The 15,860-nt window shown below is 48.2% G+C and overlaps 1 protein-coding gene across 1 annotated transcript in view; it reads right to left on the bottom strand.

Annotated features, from left to right (window-relative positions):
- Window positions 1-15,860, bottom strand: part of LOC119975207 (transmembrane channel-like protein 3) — a 104,125-nt gene that overhangs the window by 48,596 nt on the left and 39,669 nt on the right. The window contains exons 3-11 of the mRNA XM_038814822.1: window positions 8,763-8,838; window positions 8,234-8,315; window positions 7,153-7,259; window positions 6,419-6,517; window positions 6,164-6,306; window positions 3,759-3,906; window positions 2,929-2,972; window positions 2,686-2,833; window positions 2,494-2,603 (exon numbers count right to left, since the gene is read on the bottom strand). Coding sequence (XP_038670750.1) covers window positions 2,494-2,603; window positions 2,686-2,833; window positions 2,929-2,972; window positions 3,759-3,906; window positions 6,164-6,306; window positions 6,419-6,517; window positions 7,153-7,259; window positions 8,234-8,315; window positions 8,763-8,838 — 957 coding nt within the window. The remainder of the gene's footprint in view (window positions 1-2,493; window positions 2,604-2,685; window positions 2,834-2,928; window positions 2,973-3,758; window positions 3,907-6,163; window positions 6,307-6,418; window positions 6,518-7,152; window positions 7,260-8,233; window positions 8,316-8,762; window positions 8,839-15,860) is intronic.

Below are 15,860 nucleotides of genomic sequence, written 5' to 3'. Positions count from 1 at the left end.
AAACACGAGCTTTCGGAGCACTGCTCCTTCCTCAGGTGAATGGAGAGGTATGTTCCAGAAACATTTATATAGACAAAGTCAGAGATGCTGGACAATGCTTGGAATGCAAGCATTTGCAGGTAATCAAATCATTACAGATCCAGGGAGAGGGATAATCACAGGTTAAAGAGGTGCGCATTGTCCAGCATCTCTGACTTTGTCTATATAAATGTTTCTGGAACATACCTCGCCATTCACCTGAGGAAGGAGCTGCGCTCCGAAAGCTCATGTTTGAAATAAACCTGTTGGACTTTAACCTGGTGTTGTAAGACTTCTTACTGTGCTCACCCCAGTCCAACGCCGGCATCTCCACATCATTAAAATAATGGCCTGGATCTTCCAGTAAGTAAAAAGTTGAAATGTTCCAAAGCTTCTTTGAGAGGTTACAGAGAGAGGTTAAGTGGAGAAGAGGGCAAAGTGGGTAAGTTGGCAGTTGGGTAAGGTGGCATGCTTGTGTGTGTGGGTAGCAGTGTCGGTGGTAGTCAGGCCGGATTGCATGGTAGTCAGAGGGTCAGGGGCAGGTTGGGGGATATTAAGTCAAGTCGGGGAGGAGCTGGGGTGTTAATGGGAGTCAGGTGTTGGGAGAAAGATAGGTCAGGTCGAGGAGGGTCCAGGGAGGCTGTACGTGCCGGGGGGGGGGGGGGGGGGGGGGGGGGGGGGTTGGGGTTTCAGGTTGGGTTGGCAACTCAAGTGGGGGGAGCTGGGGTGTCAAGGGGAGAGTCAGGGCATCCAGGAGGGGTAGTCAAGGCATCTGTGGCGTGTCAGGATGTGCCGGAGCGGGGGGGGGGGGGGGGGGGGGGGGGGGGGGCTGCAGTGGGATAATGGTATTGTAATAATCCAGAGACCCAGAGTCATGCTCTGGTGACCCAGGTTCAATTCAGCCGTGGACGATGGTGAAAATTCAATACAAGTAATATCTGGAATGGAAAGACTATATGTGACCATGAAACTACTATCAACTGTCGTAAAAACCCATGTGATTCACTAATGTCCTTGAGGGAAGGAAATCTATCATCCTTACCTGGTCCGGCCTACATGTGACTCCAGAACCATAGCAACGTGGTTGACTCTCAAATGTCCTCAGTGAAGGGAAATAATGCTGGACCAGCGAGCGACATCCATATCCAATGAAAACATTTAGAAAAGATTTGGGGCATCCGGGGTGGGAGAGTCAAGGCGTCTGGGGGGTGAAGTTGGGACATCCGGGGAGAGGGCGGGGAGTCGGTGCATCCGAAGAGGAGTCGGGGTGTCGAGGGGATGAGCCGGGGAGTCGAGGGGGTGAGCTGGAGAGTCGAGGGGGTGAGCTGGGGAGTCGAGGGGGCGAGCCGGGGAGTCGAGGGGGTGAGCAGGGGAGTCGAGGGGTGAGTCGGGGAGTCGAGGGGGTGAGCCGGGGAGTCGATGGGGTGAGTCGGGGTTGAGGGGGTGAGCCGGGGAGTCGAGGGGGTGAGCCGGGGTCGAGGGGGTGAGTCGGGGTCGAGGGGGTGAGCCGGGGAGTCGAGGGGGTGAGCCGGGGAGTCGAGGGGGTGAGCCGGGGAGTCGAGGGGGTGAGCTGGGGAGTCGAGGGGGTGAGTCGAGGAATCGAGGGGGTGAGTCGGGGTTGAGGGGGTGAGCCGGGGAGTCGAGGGGTTGAGTGGGGGAGTCGAGGGGGTGAGTCAGGGAGTCGAGTCGGGGAGTCGAGGGGGTGAGCCGGGGAGTCGAGGGGGTGAGTCGGAGAGTCGAGGGGGTGAGTCGGGGTTGAGGGGGTGAGTCAGGGAGTCGAGTCGGGGAGTCGAGGGGGTGAGCCGGTGAGTCGAGGGGGTGAGTCGGGGTTGAGGGGGTGAGTCGGGGAGTTGAGTCGGGGAGTCGAGTCGGGGAGTCGAGGGGTGAATCGGGGAGTTGAGAGGGTTAGTCGGGGAATCGAGGAGGGCGTAGGGGTGGTCGGGAGGGGAGTTGGGTGTGTCGAGGTAGTGTGTTGGTGGTGGGTTCACAGCTGTATAATTACTCAGGAGTTCTCCTATAGTTTCACTGACTAACATTTACTGGGTAACTATTCCGATAAGTAAGTTGGAACTGTCTGAAATCTCCGACTCTAACTCAGAATTAGAGGTGTCTGGAGTATCTGGAATTGTATCTCAGACGTTCAAACTCCTCAGGCAATTCCCATGGAGTCCTTGCGTTGGGACCTTCGAGAGGGTCCCATAACACATCTTCCGGGGTATGTCCGGTCTCCAACCATATGGAGACTGGAAGATCTGGGCAAGCATTTCCAATATTTCATAGTACAATTGAGCTCCATCTCTGCTGCCAGTGGAGTTTTACAGGAGGTTTTATATGCTGCTGTCACCAAGCTCTGGGGATTGGCTCTGAGAGTATAAATTATACCTTAAACAATTAACAGTATTTCAACTTCACCTGACAGCAGCCCTGGGTGAATGAGGGTTGACGTTTTGCTTTGAGCCACAGACTGGGATGTACCTGGCGAGCTGGAAGCGGAGTGTGGTTCTGGGATGCAGCATCTCGAGTTGAGCCACGAGTTCGAACACGGAGGGGGCAATCATGGTGATGAGTGAAACAACCACACTCACCTAAACAGAAACCAGTCGGTGTGTGAGTACATTAATACAACAGGCATTTGGCTGTCAAACAGTCTCGAGGACAAGCGTGTACCTCATTCTTTTCCCACAGTGTTAACTCAGGCTTGGTGCGCTCTAGCTCCTGTGAGCGATCGACCACAAAGTAAATGATGTAAATACTGCCGGCGAGTGAGAGGAGCACCAGGATGTTGGCGAGAATCCTTAAACTTATTATCACTGCCCTGGGAAAAACGACAAGGTGAAATGTATTATTTTCGATTTGAGTTACAAATGGTACAATTGTTAAAGTTGTATTTTCCCTCTGGCCAATACCTACAAGCTTCTGTCTTTCTTCTTCACTTGTTCCTCCAGAATTGCTTCCTTCAGAAATAAAAAGGACATTTTGTCTGAGCCAATCAGTAGTCGACACTCCCATGAAAACTTGGAGAACCGCGTGAAACAATCACGGGATTAATATGCAAAGATTGCATGACATGAAGGGCTTTTGATCCGAGTAGGAAAGGAGGTGGTACGGTGGCACAGTGGTTAGCACCGCTGCCTCACGGCGCCAGGAATCCGGGTTCAATTTTGGCCTTGGGTGACTGTCTGTGTGGAATTTGCACGTTCTCCCCGTGTCTGTGTGGGTTTCACCTGGATTTCTCTCATAGTCCAAAGATGTGCAGGTTAGGTGAATTGGCCATGCTAAATCGCCCTTTGTGTCCAGTGATGTGCAGGTTAGGTGGGGTTACAGGGATAGGGCCAGCTAGGGTGCTCTTCCACAGGGTCGGTGTGGACTCAATGGCCAATTAGCCTCTTTCTGCACTGTAATGATTCTATGATAAATGGTGGTTGGACGGTTGATCACCAGAACACATAGATTTACAGTCATAGCAAAAAAAAACAGAAAGGAGATGAGGAGAAACTTTTTACATGGTGCGTTGATGTGATCTGAGTGGTGGAAACAGATTCAGAAGTAACTTTCAAAAGTGAAACTTGGACAAATACTTGAAAAGGAATTTTTAGCAACGCCACGTGGAAAGAGCAGGGAGATTAATTGCAAAACTCTGTCAAAGAGCCAGCACAGAATGATGGGCCAAATGGTCTCTGTCTGGGCTGTATGATTCTATGACATATATCTGGGGAAGGGAGTCACTGGCAGCCTCTTACCCGAATACTGTTGATCACTGCGGCCGTTTTACTCTCTGCCGCCTCTGGGTTGCCGATCAGATAATCCCAGGCACAGAAAATCTTCCAACAGAAGGTGTAGTTCTCATCGGAAGCACTGGCCATGCTCAACCGGGAATTCTTCGCCATTCTAACCAACAAAGCAACCAGAGAATTACTCTGCATTGTAACAGACACAGACGCACTCACAGACAAGAAATTTGGACGCGACGACGCACGTCTGGACGTCGCTGATATTGGGGCTTGAGCTTCATTTTCGCAAAGCAGGTGCGCTGATGAAAGCAACAGACAGCTAATGGGACATTAGGCCATTCATTCACAGGTCAGTGAGTAAGAGGGGCGTTCAGGTATGGAGTTAACCATGGTTTGAATGTAGAGGTCGGGATGTGGATTCTTGCTCCATTTGGCTCCACATTGAAGTAAGAATGTAATAAACACTCATCTTGTTGGACATGGCATGCTCCCTTTAATGCCTGGTTTCTGAAGAGCAGCAAAGACCAAGAGGCTTAAGCCAAACCAACCTGAGACGGGGGGGTCTGGGGCTGATGTTAGCCCCGTTGTTGGTATTTGTGAAGAACCAGTTGCCTGCTTCAAGCCCAGACACTGGACAATGATTTTCCGGCCTAACGTGATGGACGACGCACCCCCCCCCCCCCAACCCCCCGGCTCATAGAGAGCATTCATTTCCTTTTTGACTTATTGGAGGCTTAGGAAGCCGCAATAATGTCCAAAGAATAACCTCCGGGCAGCCAATTTTCCAGGACGGTGTCTCACAAATACAACACAAGCACAGCGCTGTTCTGTTCATTGAGAGCACTATGATAAGAATTGGGTCTGTTACAAGCCATCGTAGCCTTCGGGGTGGGAACAATTAGCTTTCCTGTGGCCCTTGCAGAATACGAGCTTCCACGTTTAAGAGGGTGAGGGACCTCTACACAATGTATAGTTGTACCATATACAAAGCCGGCAGGTTAGGCACAGGCTAGGGAGAAACCCAATTGGGCTCCACCGTGTGTTGTATATAATAGTTATTGTAAATAAACGAAGTTACTCGGAACTACCCGGTGTGGACTCCTTCGTTCTTATAAAAGCGTTCTTCCCCTTTTGGATTTGCTTCATTGGGCGGAATTTACCTGCTGTTCACGTCAGTGGGATATTCCGGTCCCGGCGATGAGGGGTGCAGTCAACGGGAAATCCCCGGGAAAATGGTGGGACCAGTAAATGCCACTGGTGGGCCATCTCTGCCGCCGGTAAACACCGGGGCTGGTTGGTTGGTAAATCCTGCCCATTGTCAGCAATATAGCTGAAAAGTGGAGAGGAACATATACACTGGCGGGGGTAAATAGAACTCACGCTTTCAAATATCGACAATTATAATCTGTACGTCATGTTAAGAAAACAGAGACGTGGTGGTGGGGGGAGGGGAGGCGCGAGGGTGGATTTTCTGTGCCCTCCTGGCCTGTTTCTCGGCAGCGGGAGGTGGACTGGTGGCGGGATTTTCTGGTCCCGCACTGTCAATGGAATTTCCCATCAAATCCACCCACCGTGGCCGGGAAAACTGTGGCAGGAGTTCGCCGTCAGCGGGACTGGAGGATCCCGCCGACTAGAATAGCTGGAAATCCTCTGCCCCCCCCACCCCCGCAAATAAAATTGGCGGGATGAACTTAAAAATCCAAGCAGAAAAAGCAACATACAGGAACCCCTAAACAGACCCTGGGCCTCAATTTTAAGCCCCCTTCCCCACTCCTCAAAGTGACCTCAATCTGACTGTTTAAAATTTGACAAACAGAAAACAAACCATTGGTGAGGCTTCTGCACGTGACAGGTAGGGGCCTAAATAACTTTACAAAGATTAACTTCATCGGCACCGTGGCTCAAATTTAACAGTAACGATGGGTCACCGTGAGCTGAGTGATTCCCCTCAGGAGATCTGAGGGAGGAGGATCTGAGCAGCCAAGGTAAGTGTTAAAGATTACGGCCTGGTTGTCATCGCTCCCACACTGCCACCTCCACTCACTGACCCATGCTTACCTGGTGCCTTCATTCATCTTAGACTGACGGCTGAGGTCCCCAGCTGAGCCTATGGTCAATTGCTTCATGTCCCACCTGCCAATCAGGTTACTAGTCATTGTCCAGTCATTGGGCAGGAATGTTCTTTTTAAAGTGAGGCTCTGCTGTTAAGGTTGGAAAGGCCTCCAAATGACCCCAGTCATTAACTGACAGACTTTCCTCCCCCCCCCCCCCCCCCCCCCATAGCCTTTCCCAACATCCCCATTAATGTCGCAATCGGAAAGTCAGAAAAATATTGCGAAATCTGCAGATGATGAGCCAAATAACAGGAAATCCATGTTAGTATTCTAAGTGGATGTGCGGTTTGGAATAATTACTTTCTCAGGAGGATGATGAAGCTGTAGGCAAACACTGCCATTCCAACCATAAAGTAGGCCAGTGGCAAACGATAGCCTGCCCTCCCAATCTTCCTCTCATTGCCATAGTAGCCGTAAAACATGACAGAATATTGGAGGTAGCCCTGCATGGCAGACAGAATGAAAGTCAGGACAAGACACTGGCTTAATTAAACATTTGAGCAATTCACTGGGGTGTAATATTGGTAAAGTAATAAAGGATGTTGACAGGCTTGCCCCGAGTGACCAGATGGTGTCCAGATCTTGTGCGGATGCGACGTATCCTGCAGGAATAGTTTTGCTGGGAACACTTCCAAATGGAGCGCCTGCTAAAAGCTTGTAAAAAAAACACAAAACAGATGCAATCCCATTACTGACTTTATTGAACTGATGTCAGCTCACATCAAACTGATTGAAAAGGGAGAATATGTTCATCTTTGCACGTTGATAACAGACAATGCAACATGGTAAAATATTACATGAAAAAGTTATTTGAATTAAATAATCTATCTCATTTTGTTATATTCATCATAGAATCATAGAAGGGCAACACTCTGAAGATGGACCAGGCGGGTGACCAATACCAGCAGTTTTGGAGTGGGGGAAGGGGGGAAAGGTCATGTGAGGAAATTGCCAGGAATATGTCAAACCAGAGTTGGCAACCCCTGGCCACAGGAGGTATTGCAGAGAAGAAGAAGGCTTTTAAGTTCAATTCAAATTAAATTTCACTCTCGCTAGAGTGGAAATCTAAATCTGATAGGAAGGAAATGGCGCAGGATGTAAGCAGGTGGTTGATCTGCTACTATTGGTATCAGACTCTCAACAAAAGTGAAAACCTGTTCAATATGTACAATCGGAGACAGCAAGCTTGTGCAAAGTGGTGGGGAAAGGAATTACTGGGGGTAAGATGGGCTGAATGTGGTACATCTGAGCAGAAGGCAAATTTACCTCAAGCACAAAACACCACCTACCTCTGGCAATATGACAAACGCTCCAGTCATTACAGTCAGCACTATGTTGATGCCAAACATCCATCTCAAAAAGATAAAATATGAAGCGACACCAGAGCCAAAGTGACCTAACAATGACAAAATATTTCACTCGTACAGACAACAGTAGCACAATCCTGGTGGTGCAATATCTCAGTAACAAGATAAGAAATATTACGGAAAAAAGATACATGCTGTCAAATTCTCTTCATCTTGCACTCATCAGGACAGATGTACGAATACCAAATTTCAGAGACAGCAACAATAAAAAAATAAGAGATTGGTCCTTTGAGCCAACTTTACCATTCAATAAGATCATGGTTGACCTGCTACCTCAATTCCAAATTAATAAGGAGCTCCGGACTATCTCAAAGTCTGACATATGTTAACTCTTCTGTCGTCCTCAAAGCAAGAGGGATCTGCGGGAATGGAATGCTTCTCACTTCAGGTACCCAGAGCCAGCAGCAAGCTTCCCAAATCAGACAACTATAGGGAAAGTCTTCCTCCATTCTGCACCAACAATGTACCTCAACCCCCAACACAACCATACTCAAATTACACCAATGTGTCATGACATTTCAATCCTTTCAAACCTCCCATCTGGTGACTGCTCTTAGCAAGATAATGTAAACTATGCTCACAAGAGATTAAGTTGTGCAGACTCATTATACTTCAGATCGTTCAGATGACAAAGGCTTTCATTTCTTCAATCTGGGTGGTGGAATTGTAAGTGGCTGCACCACCTGGGTTCCCATTATAGATGTTGGAGCCCACACGAAGCCCACTTCTCTTTGCCAGCAGTGCTCACACAAGTTAGTGTGAGTTCATGAAACGTAAAATATGATTCATACATTATCCTGTCCTTTCTCCATGTAAACGGCAGGTTTGAATGAAGCTATGAAGATTGGGTTCATCATTGTAGTCGGGCTTTAGTCTCATTTTTCAGTCAGTGTCACATTACGAGAGGGCTACGGTGTGGTGCCTGGCATTGACACAGGAGGGAACAAATCAAGCAACAATCTAACAAAATCCACATTTTTAAGCTTTTGCTCCAATCACTTACTCTCTATTTTCTTTATCCTCATTTCCCAGGGGATAAAAAGCACGGTGATATTGTACACCAGCCTCCCAAATTTTTTCCACATCTAAAATTTGAGAGAGATCGGCAGTACATTACAATGCAGCAACAAATTTTCACGCAAATTGTTTGACAAACGAGCTCAAAGCGGAGAGGATTCGAACGAATCAGCGCGACCACAAAGTCCATCCAATCATACGGAATATTAGCAAGGAGCTGAAGCTAAATATTTGTTATGACGGAATTCGAACAAAGGATTCCACATTTCACCTTCAAAATAAAGAATTATTTAATTGAGGTTAGTGACAAAAAAGATCATTTACATTTCTGACAAGAGATGGCTTTATTTCACCGTTCTGAACATCTTAATTAAGCCTTGTTATAAATATTCAAAGGATGGGAGGAACTTAATTACCGCAAGAAGCAGAAACTCCTATGGGCATGTTTTAAAGGTTGTTCACAGGACATTCCTTCCCATTAAGCTCTGGGTTTCCAAATGCTGAAACAAACTTACTTCTGCCCCTGCAGCTTGATAGCCTCTTGTCCTAGTTAATCTGCCTTCATACTTCATCACAATCTCTTTGGCTTGTCTGTAACAAAGGTAACAGGCAGTCAGCATCATTTCACACGGTTTAATATTGCAACATCATTTCACACTCATCCAGTCATAGAGTTTTACAGCACAGAAAGAGGCCCTTAGGCCCATCATGTCTGTGCCAGTCATCAAGCACCTATCTATTCCAATCCCATTTTCCAGTACTTGGTCCGTAGCCTTGTACGTTAATGCTTCTTAAATGCTATGAGGATACCCGCCTCTACTATCCTTTCTAACAGTGAGTTCCAGATTCCCACCACCTTTTCTGGGTGAAAATGTTTCCCCTCAAATCTCCTGCTCCTTACCTGAAATCTATGCCCCCTGGTTAATAAACCCTCTACTAAGGGGAAAATGTTCTTCCTGTCTACCCTATTTAAAGGACATCCAATTGAGCCCCTTTAGATGCTAAAACAGGTTATTGTCATTAGAAGATGTATGCTTGTTTTTGTAACTCTGTGAATGGATGTAACAGTGTGCAAAGTTGGGCTCCAGTTATATCCTTCATGAGCCACCTTTCTGGAATAGAACATGGCAGCAACCCAAAGATGAAGGTTGGAAAATTAAAAAAAACAAGGTGAAAAACAAAACTTTGGTCGTCATTGTGAAAAATGGTAGAAAACAAATATCAGTGTAATGAGCAGGAATGATCGTCGACTCTGCAACATGTGTCCAGTGGAAGAATCATAGAATCATAGAATTTACAGTGCAGAAGGAGGCCATTCGGCCCATCGAGTCTGCACCGGCTCTTGGAAAGAGCACCCTACCCAAGCCCACACTTCCACCCTATCCCCATAACCGAGTAACCCCACCCAACACTAAGGGCAATTTTGGACACTAAGGGCAATTTTGCATTGCCAATCCACCTAACCTGCACATCTTTGGACTGTGGGTGGAAACAGGAGCACCCGGAGGAAACCCACGCAGACACGGGGAGAACGTGCAGACTTTGCGCAGACAGTGACCCAAGCCAGTAATTGAACCTGAGACCCTGGAGCTGTGAAGCAATTGTGCTAACCATTATGCTACCGTGCTGCCCGAATAAATGGGATATGTGGTAACAGGTTGTGTCCCAACCAAAAAGGATACAAGGCCTTAATTCTCTGGAAATTCGCTGGCAGCGGAATTCCCTGGTCCTGCCGGCAGCGCACCCCCGTCCATGGGTTTCCCGATGGCGTGTGGTGGCTTCAATTCTCCGCCGGCAGCTGGCTGAGTTCCCACCGGACTGGTTCTAACATGGTTCCACCCGGCGGGCACTCGATGTGGCAGCTGCTGCAGCCACCCTGATGGGGGGGGCGGGGGGGGGGGGGGGGGCTCCGTCACCGGGCGAGGTCCTCCAGGACGGCCAGGGTTCCGATCAGGGGCCACCGATCGGCAGGCGCACGCGATCTGGGGGGGGCCCATTTTGTGGGGGTCGGCCCGCTGTGTAAGTCCGCCGTGTTCCCCGGACCCACGGCCGGAAGTGCAGGGCCCCGTATCGGCAGCCGGAGCTGCATGGAGTACTCCAGGGCCCTGTAAACCCCCTTCAGGTAAGTGAATCGCTGGGCCAAGGGGCCGTTAATGCCAGCATGAAATGCTCCGGTGTTTAAGCTGGTGTCAACACTGAGCCACCGTTTTGGAGAATCCAGGCCCATATTTTCAAAATTACGGAGGTATTGCCTTGTAACATGCCAAAGGAACTGTTAACAGGTGCTTCAGGTATAACTCAAAGTATCATCATGCGATGAACTGCCCAAAGTGAAGCAGCAGGGACTTTGAAATTCGACATGACAAAGAGAATGAAGATATTCGTGAATCCAAACAAATTATACACGGAGATTTAAATGACTTTATTTGTCACAGATGCTTTCAACTGTGCATTACTAGATGTGCTTGTACATCAACAGTGTGTGGGACAGATTGGTTAAAATATCACCATAATTCACTCTCCCCATTTCTTGCTTCTTTCTTCCTGCCAGCGGCTTAGCAATGAATGTCGATTTGCTAACCAATCAGCACCCTTTTCTCCTATTGTACAAATGGTTGTGATCATTTGGAAATTTGGTACTCTTGTGTTTGTCCTGGTGAGTGCAAGGCTTGAAGGTTCAGCAACCTGTCCCCCTGCTCAGCAATATTCAGGCTTTGTGCCACTGAGCCATGGTTTGTTCAGCCAGCTCTTGCGGGAAATGGGTATTAGCGGGAAAATTGAGTTGAAGCCCATCAAGGTCAGCCATGATGGTCCTGAATGTTGGAGCAGGCTTGGCTGGCCATGTGGCCTACCCCTGCTTCTAATTCTTGTGTTTTTGTATCTTATTGTAAGTCCTTTGCACATTTGGAACAAAAGCCTTTTATTTATATTTTTTTACAATTGGAATTTAAATCGACCTTATTTGTGCAAGCACTATTACCATCCAATTCTCTGTCCTTACCCTCTCACTCTGTCATCACCAAATCGCTGCAACTTTCTATTCTCACAACTTTTCTCTTTAGATTTCCAAACCGCTCTTCACCTGGACCGTCGCCTTGGTCTTGGTAAGTGGTTCACAGAATCTCGTCAGTGCCATTCGGCCCATCAAGTCTGCACTGACCCTCCGAAAGAGCGCCCTAACTAAGCCCACACCTCTGCTCTATCCCCGTAACCCCAACTAACCTTTTGGACACCCAGGGGCAATTTAGCATGGCCAATCCACCTAACCTGCACATTTTTGGACTGTGGGTTGAAACCGGAGCACCCAGAAGAAACCCACGCAGACACGGGGAGAAAGTGCAAACTCCACACCGACAGTCACCTAAAGCCATAATTGAACCCGGGTCTCTGGCGTTGTGAGGCAGCAGTGCTAACCACTGTGCCACCGAGCCATTGTAAAGGATCACCGAACATGGCAAACATACTGTTAAGGTTCATTCTCAGGATCAATTAATTCCAATTGAAATATCTTGGAAGTAAATGGAGCACGTTGTACCTTGTGTTCATGCATTTCCTGATGAAGGTCCTGACGTACAGAATGGGGTAGATCATGGGTTATATAGTGAGAATGTGAGTGTTCAGTGAGGGGGCAGCATGGTAGCATGGGGGGGCAGCACGGTAGCATGGTGGTTAGCATAAATGCTTCACAGCTCCAGGGTCCCAGGTTCGATTCCCGGCTGGGTCACTGTCTGTGTGGAGTCTGCACGTCCTCCCCGTGTGTGCGTGGGTTTCCTCCGGGTGCTCCGGTTTCCTCCCACAGTCCAAAGATGTGCGGGTTAGGTGGATTGGCCGTGCTAAATTGCCCGTAGTGTCCTAAAAAGTAAGGTTAAGGGGGGTTGTTGGGTTACGGGTATCGGGTGGATACGTGGGTTTGAGTAGGGTGATCATTGCTCGGCACAACATCGAGGGCCGAAGTGCCTGTTCTGTGCTGTACTGTTCTATGTTCTATGTTCTATGTTCTCGACATACGGGATAGAGTTATCATATTAAGTTACCCAGAGTGGGTACTTGGGTGGCTTATACCCCAGAGGTGTTTAGTGAATGAGAAGATGTGACAGTTGTGGGGTGTGCAGGGAAAGCTACTGGCATATTTAAATATTCACTGAATATTCGGGATGATGGGTAAGAAGCGAGGTACATGGACTGAGTAACAATTGGAAGACTTTAGGACATTGGATTGTAAATGTAGCGGGCAGTTTAAGGGTTAAAAGCTTGGGGTTAGTGTGGTTTGCCCAGGGACGTCCCCAGAGAGTTAATGATTTGCAGCCTGCAAGAGATACTGGGCGGGATTCTCCATCGGCTGGCCCCGAAATCAGAAAAGGCAATTGGACGGAGAATCGTTTTCGACGGTGAAATTATGGCGGAGGCCAGGTTCACGCCAAATCGCAATTCTCTGGTGCCTCGATGGCGTCAATGCATTCCACTCTGCACGTACACAAAATGCCATTCATATCATTAACAGGCCTGGCCTGGTATTCTCCGGGGCCTTTGTGATTCTCCACCCCCACGGGGGAGAATTCCCGGTGGCGAGATTCACTTCTGCTTTTAAAAATTATGAAACAGGAGCTGTGCTGATGAGGGAGATAGAGGAGGTAGGCCATGCAGAGATGAGAACATGGGCTGCCGATCCTGACACTGGCCGGGCTGGCTGGGGTGGGGGGGGGTGACAGGGGACAGGCCGTTGGGCTCTGGAGGGGTCTGCCAGTATATAGCGCTGAGAGAGTCGCCCGCACCGTGATGGCCTGCAGCGCTGACACGCAGCAGAGGGGTGATGTGCTGGAGGAGGAGGACAAACGTCAGTCCTCATCCAATGAGGAACACGGGAGGGGGGGGGGGGAAAGATGGGCAGGACACAGGACCCGGGGCAGGCACGGGAGGCCGCACAAGGCGTGCGCCAGGGGCCAATGCGCACGGGACGCTCTGATCGCATCCTGGTTCACCTACTGAGGGAGTGACTGGCCAGGGGCATGGGCACCGCATCCCCCCCCCCCTCCCCCCCCGGCTGCCTGCCTGCCTGCAACGCCTCCACTGGCCATTTGAGGGTTGAGGAAACAGGGGGAGATTACTTTTTGGCCATATGGACACAGTGCCCATTCCATCAGAGTAGATTTTTCAGAAGCTGTGCCTGAGTGCACTCAGATTCTCATTATCAAGCACTTGCGTGCAAGAAGGACATTACTGTTCAATCAATGATCCTCACATTGAACCTGGAGGATTTAAAAACATATTTTCTATTAATTTACGTGATGTGGGCATCACTGGTTAGGCCAGCATTTATTACCCATCCCTAGTTACCCTTCAGAAGGTGGTGGTGAATTGCCTTCTTGAACCGCTGCAGTCCTTGAGGTGTAGGTACACCCACTGTGCTGTTAGGGAGGGAGTTCCAGGATGTTGCCCCAGCGACAGTGAAGGAGCGGCGATATATTTCCAAGTCAGGATGGTGAGTGACTTGGAGGGGAAATTCCAGCTGGTGGGGTTCCCAGGTATCTGCTGCTCTTCTAGATGGTAGTGGTCGTGGCTTTGGTAGGTGCTGTCTAAGGAACCTTGGTGAGTTACTGCAGTGCATCTTGCAGATGGTACACATGGCTGCCACTGTTCATCAGTGGTGGAAGGTTTGAATATTTGTGGAAGATGGGATAGAGACATTGCTGATAGAATTTCTCTAATACTCTTATGGGCCATTTAAAGAAAGTTCAGGTCTCACTGTAGTAGAGGAGTATGGTAATGACAACTGCTCTCTACACTAGGACTTCTGTTGACTTTTGGAGGATTTTGTCGTTAAACACTCTTTTTCATAGTTTGTAGAAGGCCGCGCTGGTATAACTGATCCAGTGTTAAATCTCCTCGTCATTGGTGGCCATTTCAGAGAGCTGGCATTTGACTCAGTTAATTGCAAGATTCTGTGGATTGTACTCCAGAATATTAATCCTATTGTTAGGAAACACAGGTGAAGGGCATTGTTTAATTAAGTACTTTGAGCACATGTAAATAGCAGACAGGTTTGAATTTGATTTAATAAGTTTCCTTTCAGCTTTTTCTCTTTTGTTACAATGCCCCTTTCAGGGCTATCGCTTTAACTTGACTTGTTGATTTGTCTGCCTGTTCATTGTTTCCACTCAAATGAGTGTAAATCGGGGACAGCTGGGACACTAGCTGTGTGAGGAGAGCTTCAAGACCGAACAGAGTCGATAAACTCTATCAGTAACGAAAAGGTCTATGTCATAGTTTCTGTTAGCAGCACGGTAGCATTGTGGATAGTACAACTGCTTCACAGCTCCAGGGTCCCAGGTTCGATTCCGGCTTGGGTCACTGTCTGTGCGGAGTCTGCACATCCTCCCCGTGTGTGCGTGGGTTTCCTCCGGATGCTCCGGTTTCCTCCCATGGTCCAAAGATGTGCAGGTTAGGTAGATTGGCCATGATAAATTGCCCTTAGTGTCCAAAATTGCCCTTAGTGTTGGGTGGGGTTACTGGGTTATGGGATAGGGTGGGGGTGTGGGCTTGGGTAGGGTGCTCTTTCCAAGAGCCGGTGCAGACTCGAGTGGCCAAATGGCCTCCTTCTGCACTGTAAATTCTATGAAATTATAACATTGGCAGCAGAGCGTGGGGGGGAATTAAAGCTGAAGATTGGAAATTGAGAAATTGCTTTGCACTTCCCACGGGAAACAGGATCAGGAGCTCAAGGCAGGTTTGGATCAACTCATTTTCATTTCATTAAATTTATTGACAAACTTTACAGGAAAAGATGGTCTGTTAAATGTATATAAGGCAAGGTCAGACTTTAATAAATTTACACAGATAGATGGTATTCAGTAGAAGAATATATCATAGGATTTAACAGGTTCTATACACGATTACAAATAAATTTTATTTGAAAATCTCTGGTTCAGTCCTTGCTTTCAAATTATTGGATTGTGCTATCAACAGACTTCTGGTCTTGACTGGAGTTAGATTCTCAGAAAGAGATATGCTTTTGGAACAGATGTCTGAAGATTAACAAAACATTGAGGGAAACATTAATTCCCAGCCACTTTAATGGCACCAATGGGACATCTAGTGGCAACACAAAAGATGGAGGATTTGATGCTTGCAGCATTTCGAGACCACTGATATATGGGGCAAAAGCATCAATATAAAAGAAAACAAACAAAAGAAATGAGGGTAGAGATCCTTTTGCTAATTCTAACAGATGACAGGAATTGGATAACTACGGCAGGAGAATGAATTCCAGGAATATCCGAGAAATGGTCAGCGGTGTTTGAGATGTGACTCAAAATATCATTATGTGGCGAATTGTCCGAAATGGAATAATGGTTTTTGAAGTGACACATGACATGGAAGGCTCAGACAGCAGTATCGATCTGTCAGAAGGAATTGGCAGTTGCCACTAGAAGGTTTAGTCCTGTAATAGATGTTCTGGCTGTGGACTCATTCAATTTCATTGTGTTAGACAGTGTGTACTCTTAGGATATCGGACCAGAGGGCAACATGGTGGCCCAGTGGTTAGCACTGCTGTCTCACGGCGCTGAGGACCCAGGTTCGATCCCGGTTCTGGGTCACAGTCCGTGTGGAGTCTG

This window comes from Scyliorhinus canicula, chromosome 12 (genome assembly GCF_902713615.1).
Source record: "Scyliorhinus canicula chromosome 12, sScyCan1.1, whole genome shotgun sequence".
Lineage (NCBI taxonomy): Eukaryota > Metazoa > Chordata > Chondrichthyes > Carcharhiniformes > Scyliorhinidae > Scyliorhinus > Scyliorhinus canicula.
This window is presented reverse-complemented; position numbering and strand designations above follow the sequence as displayed.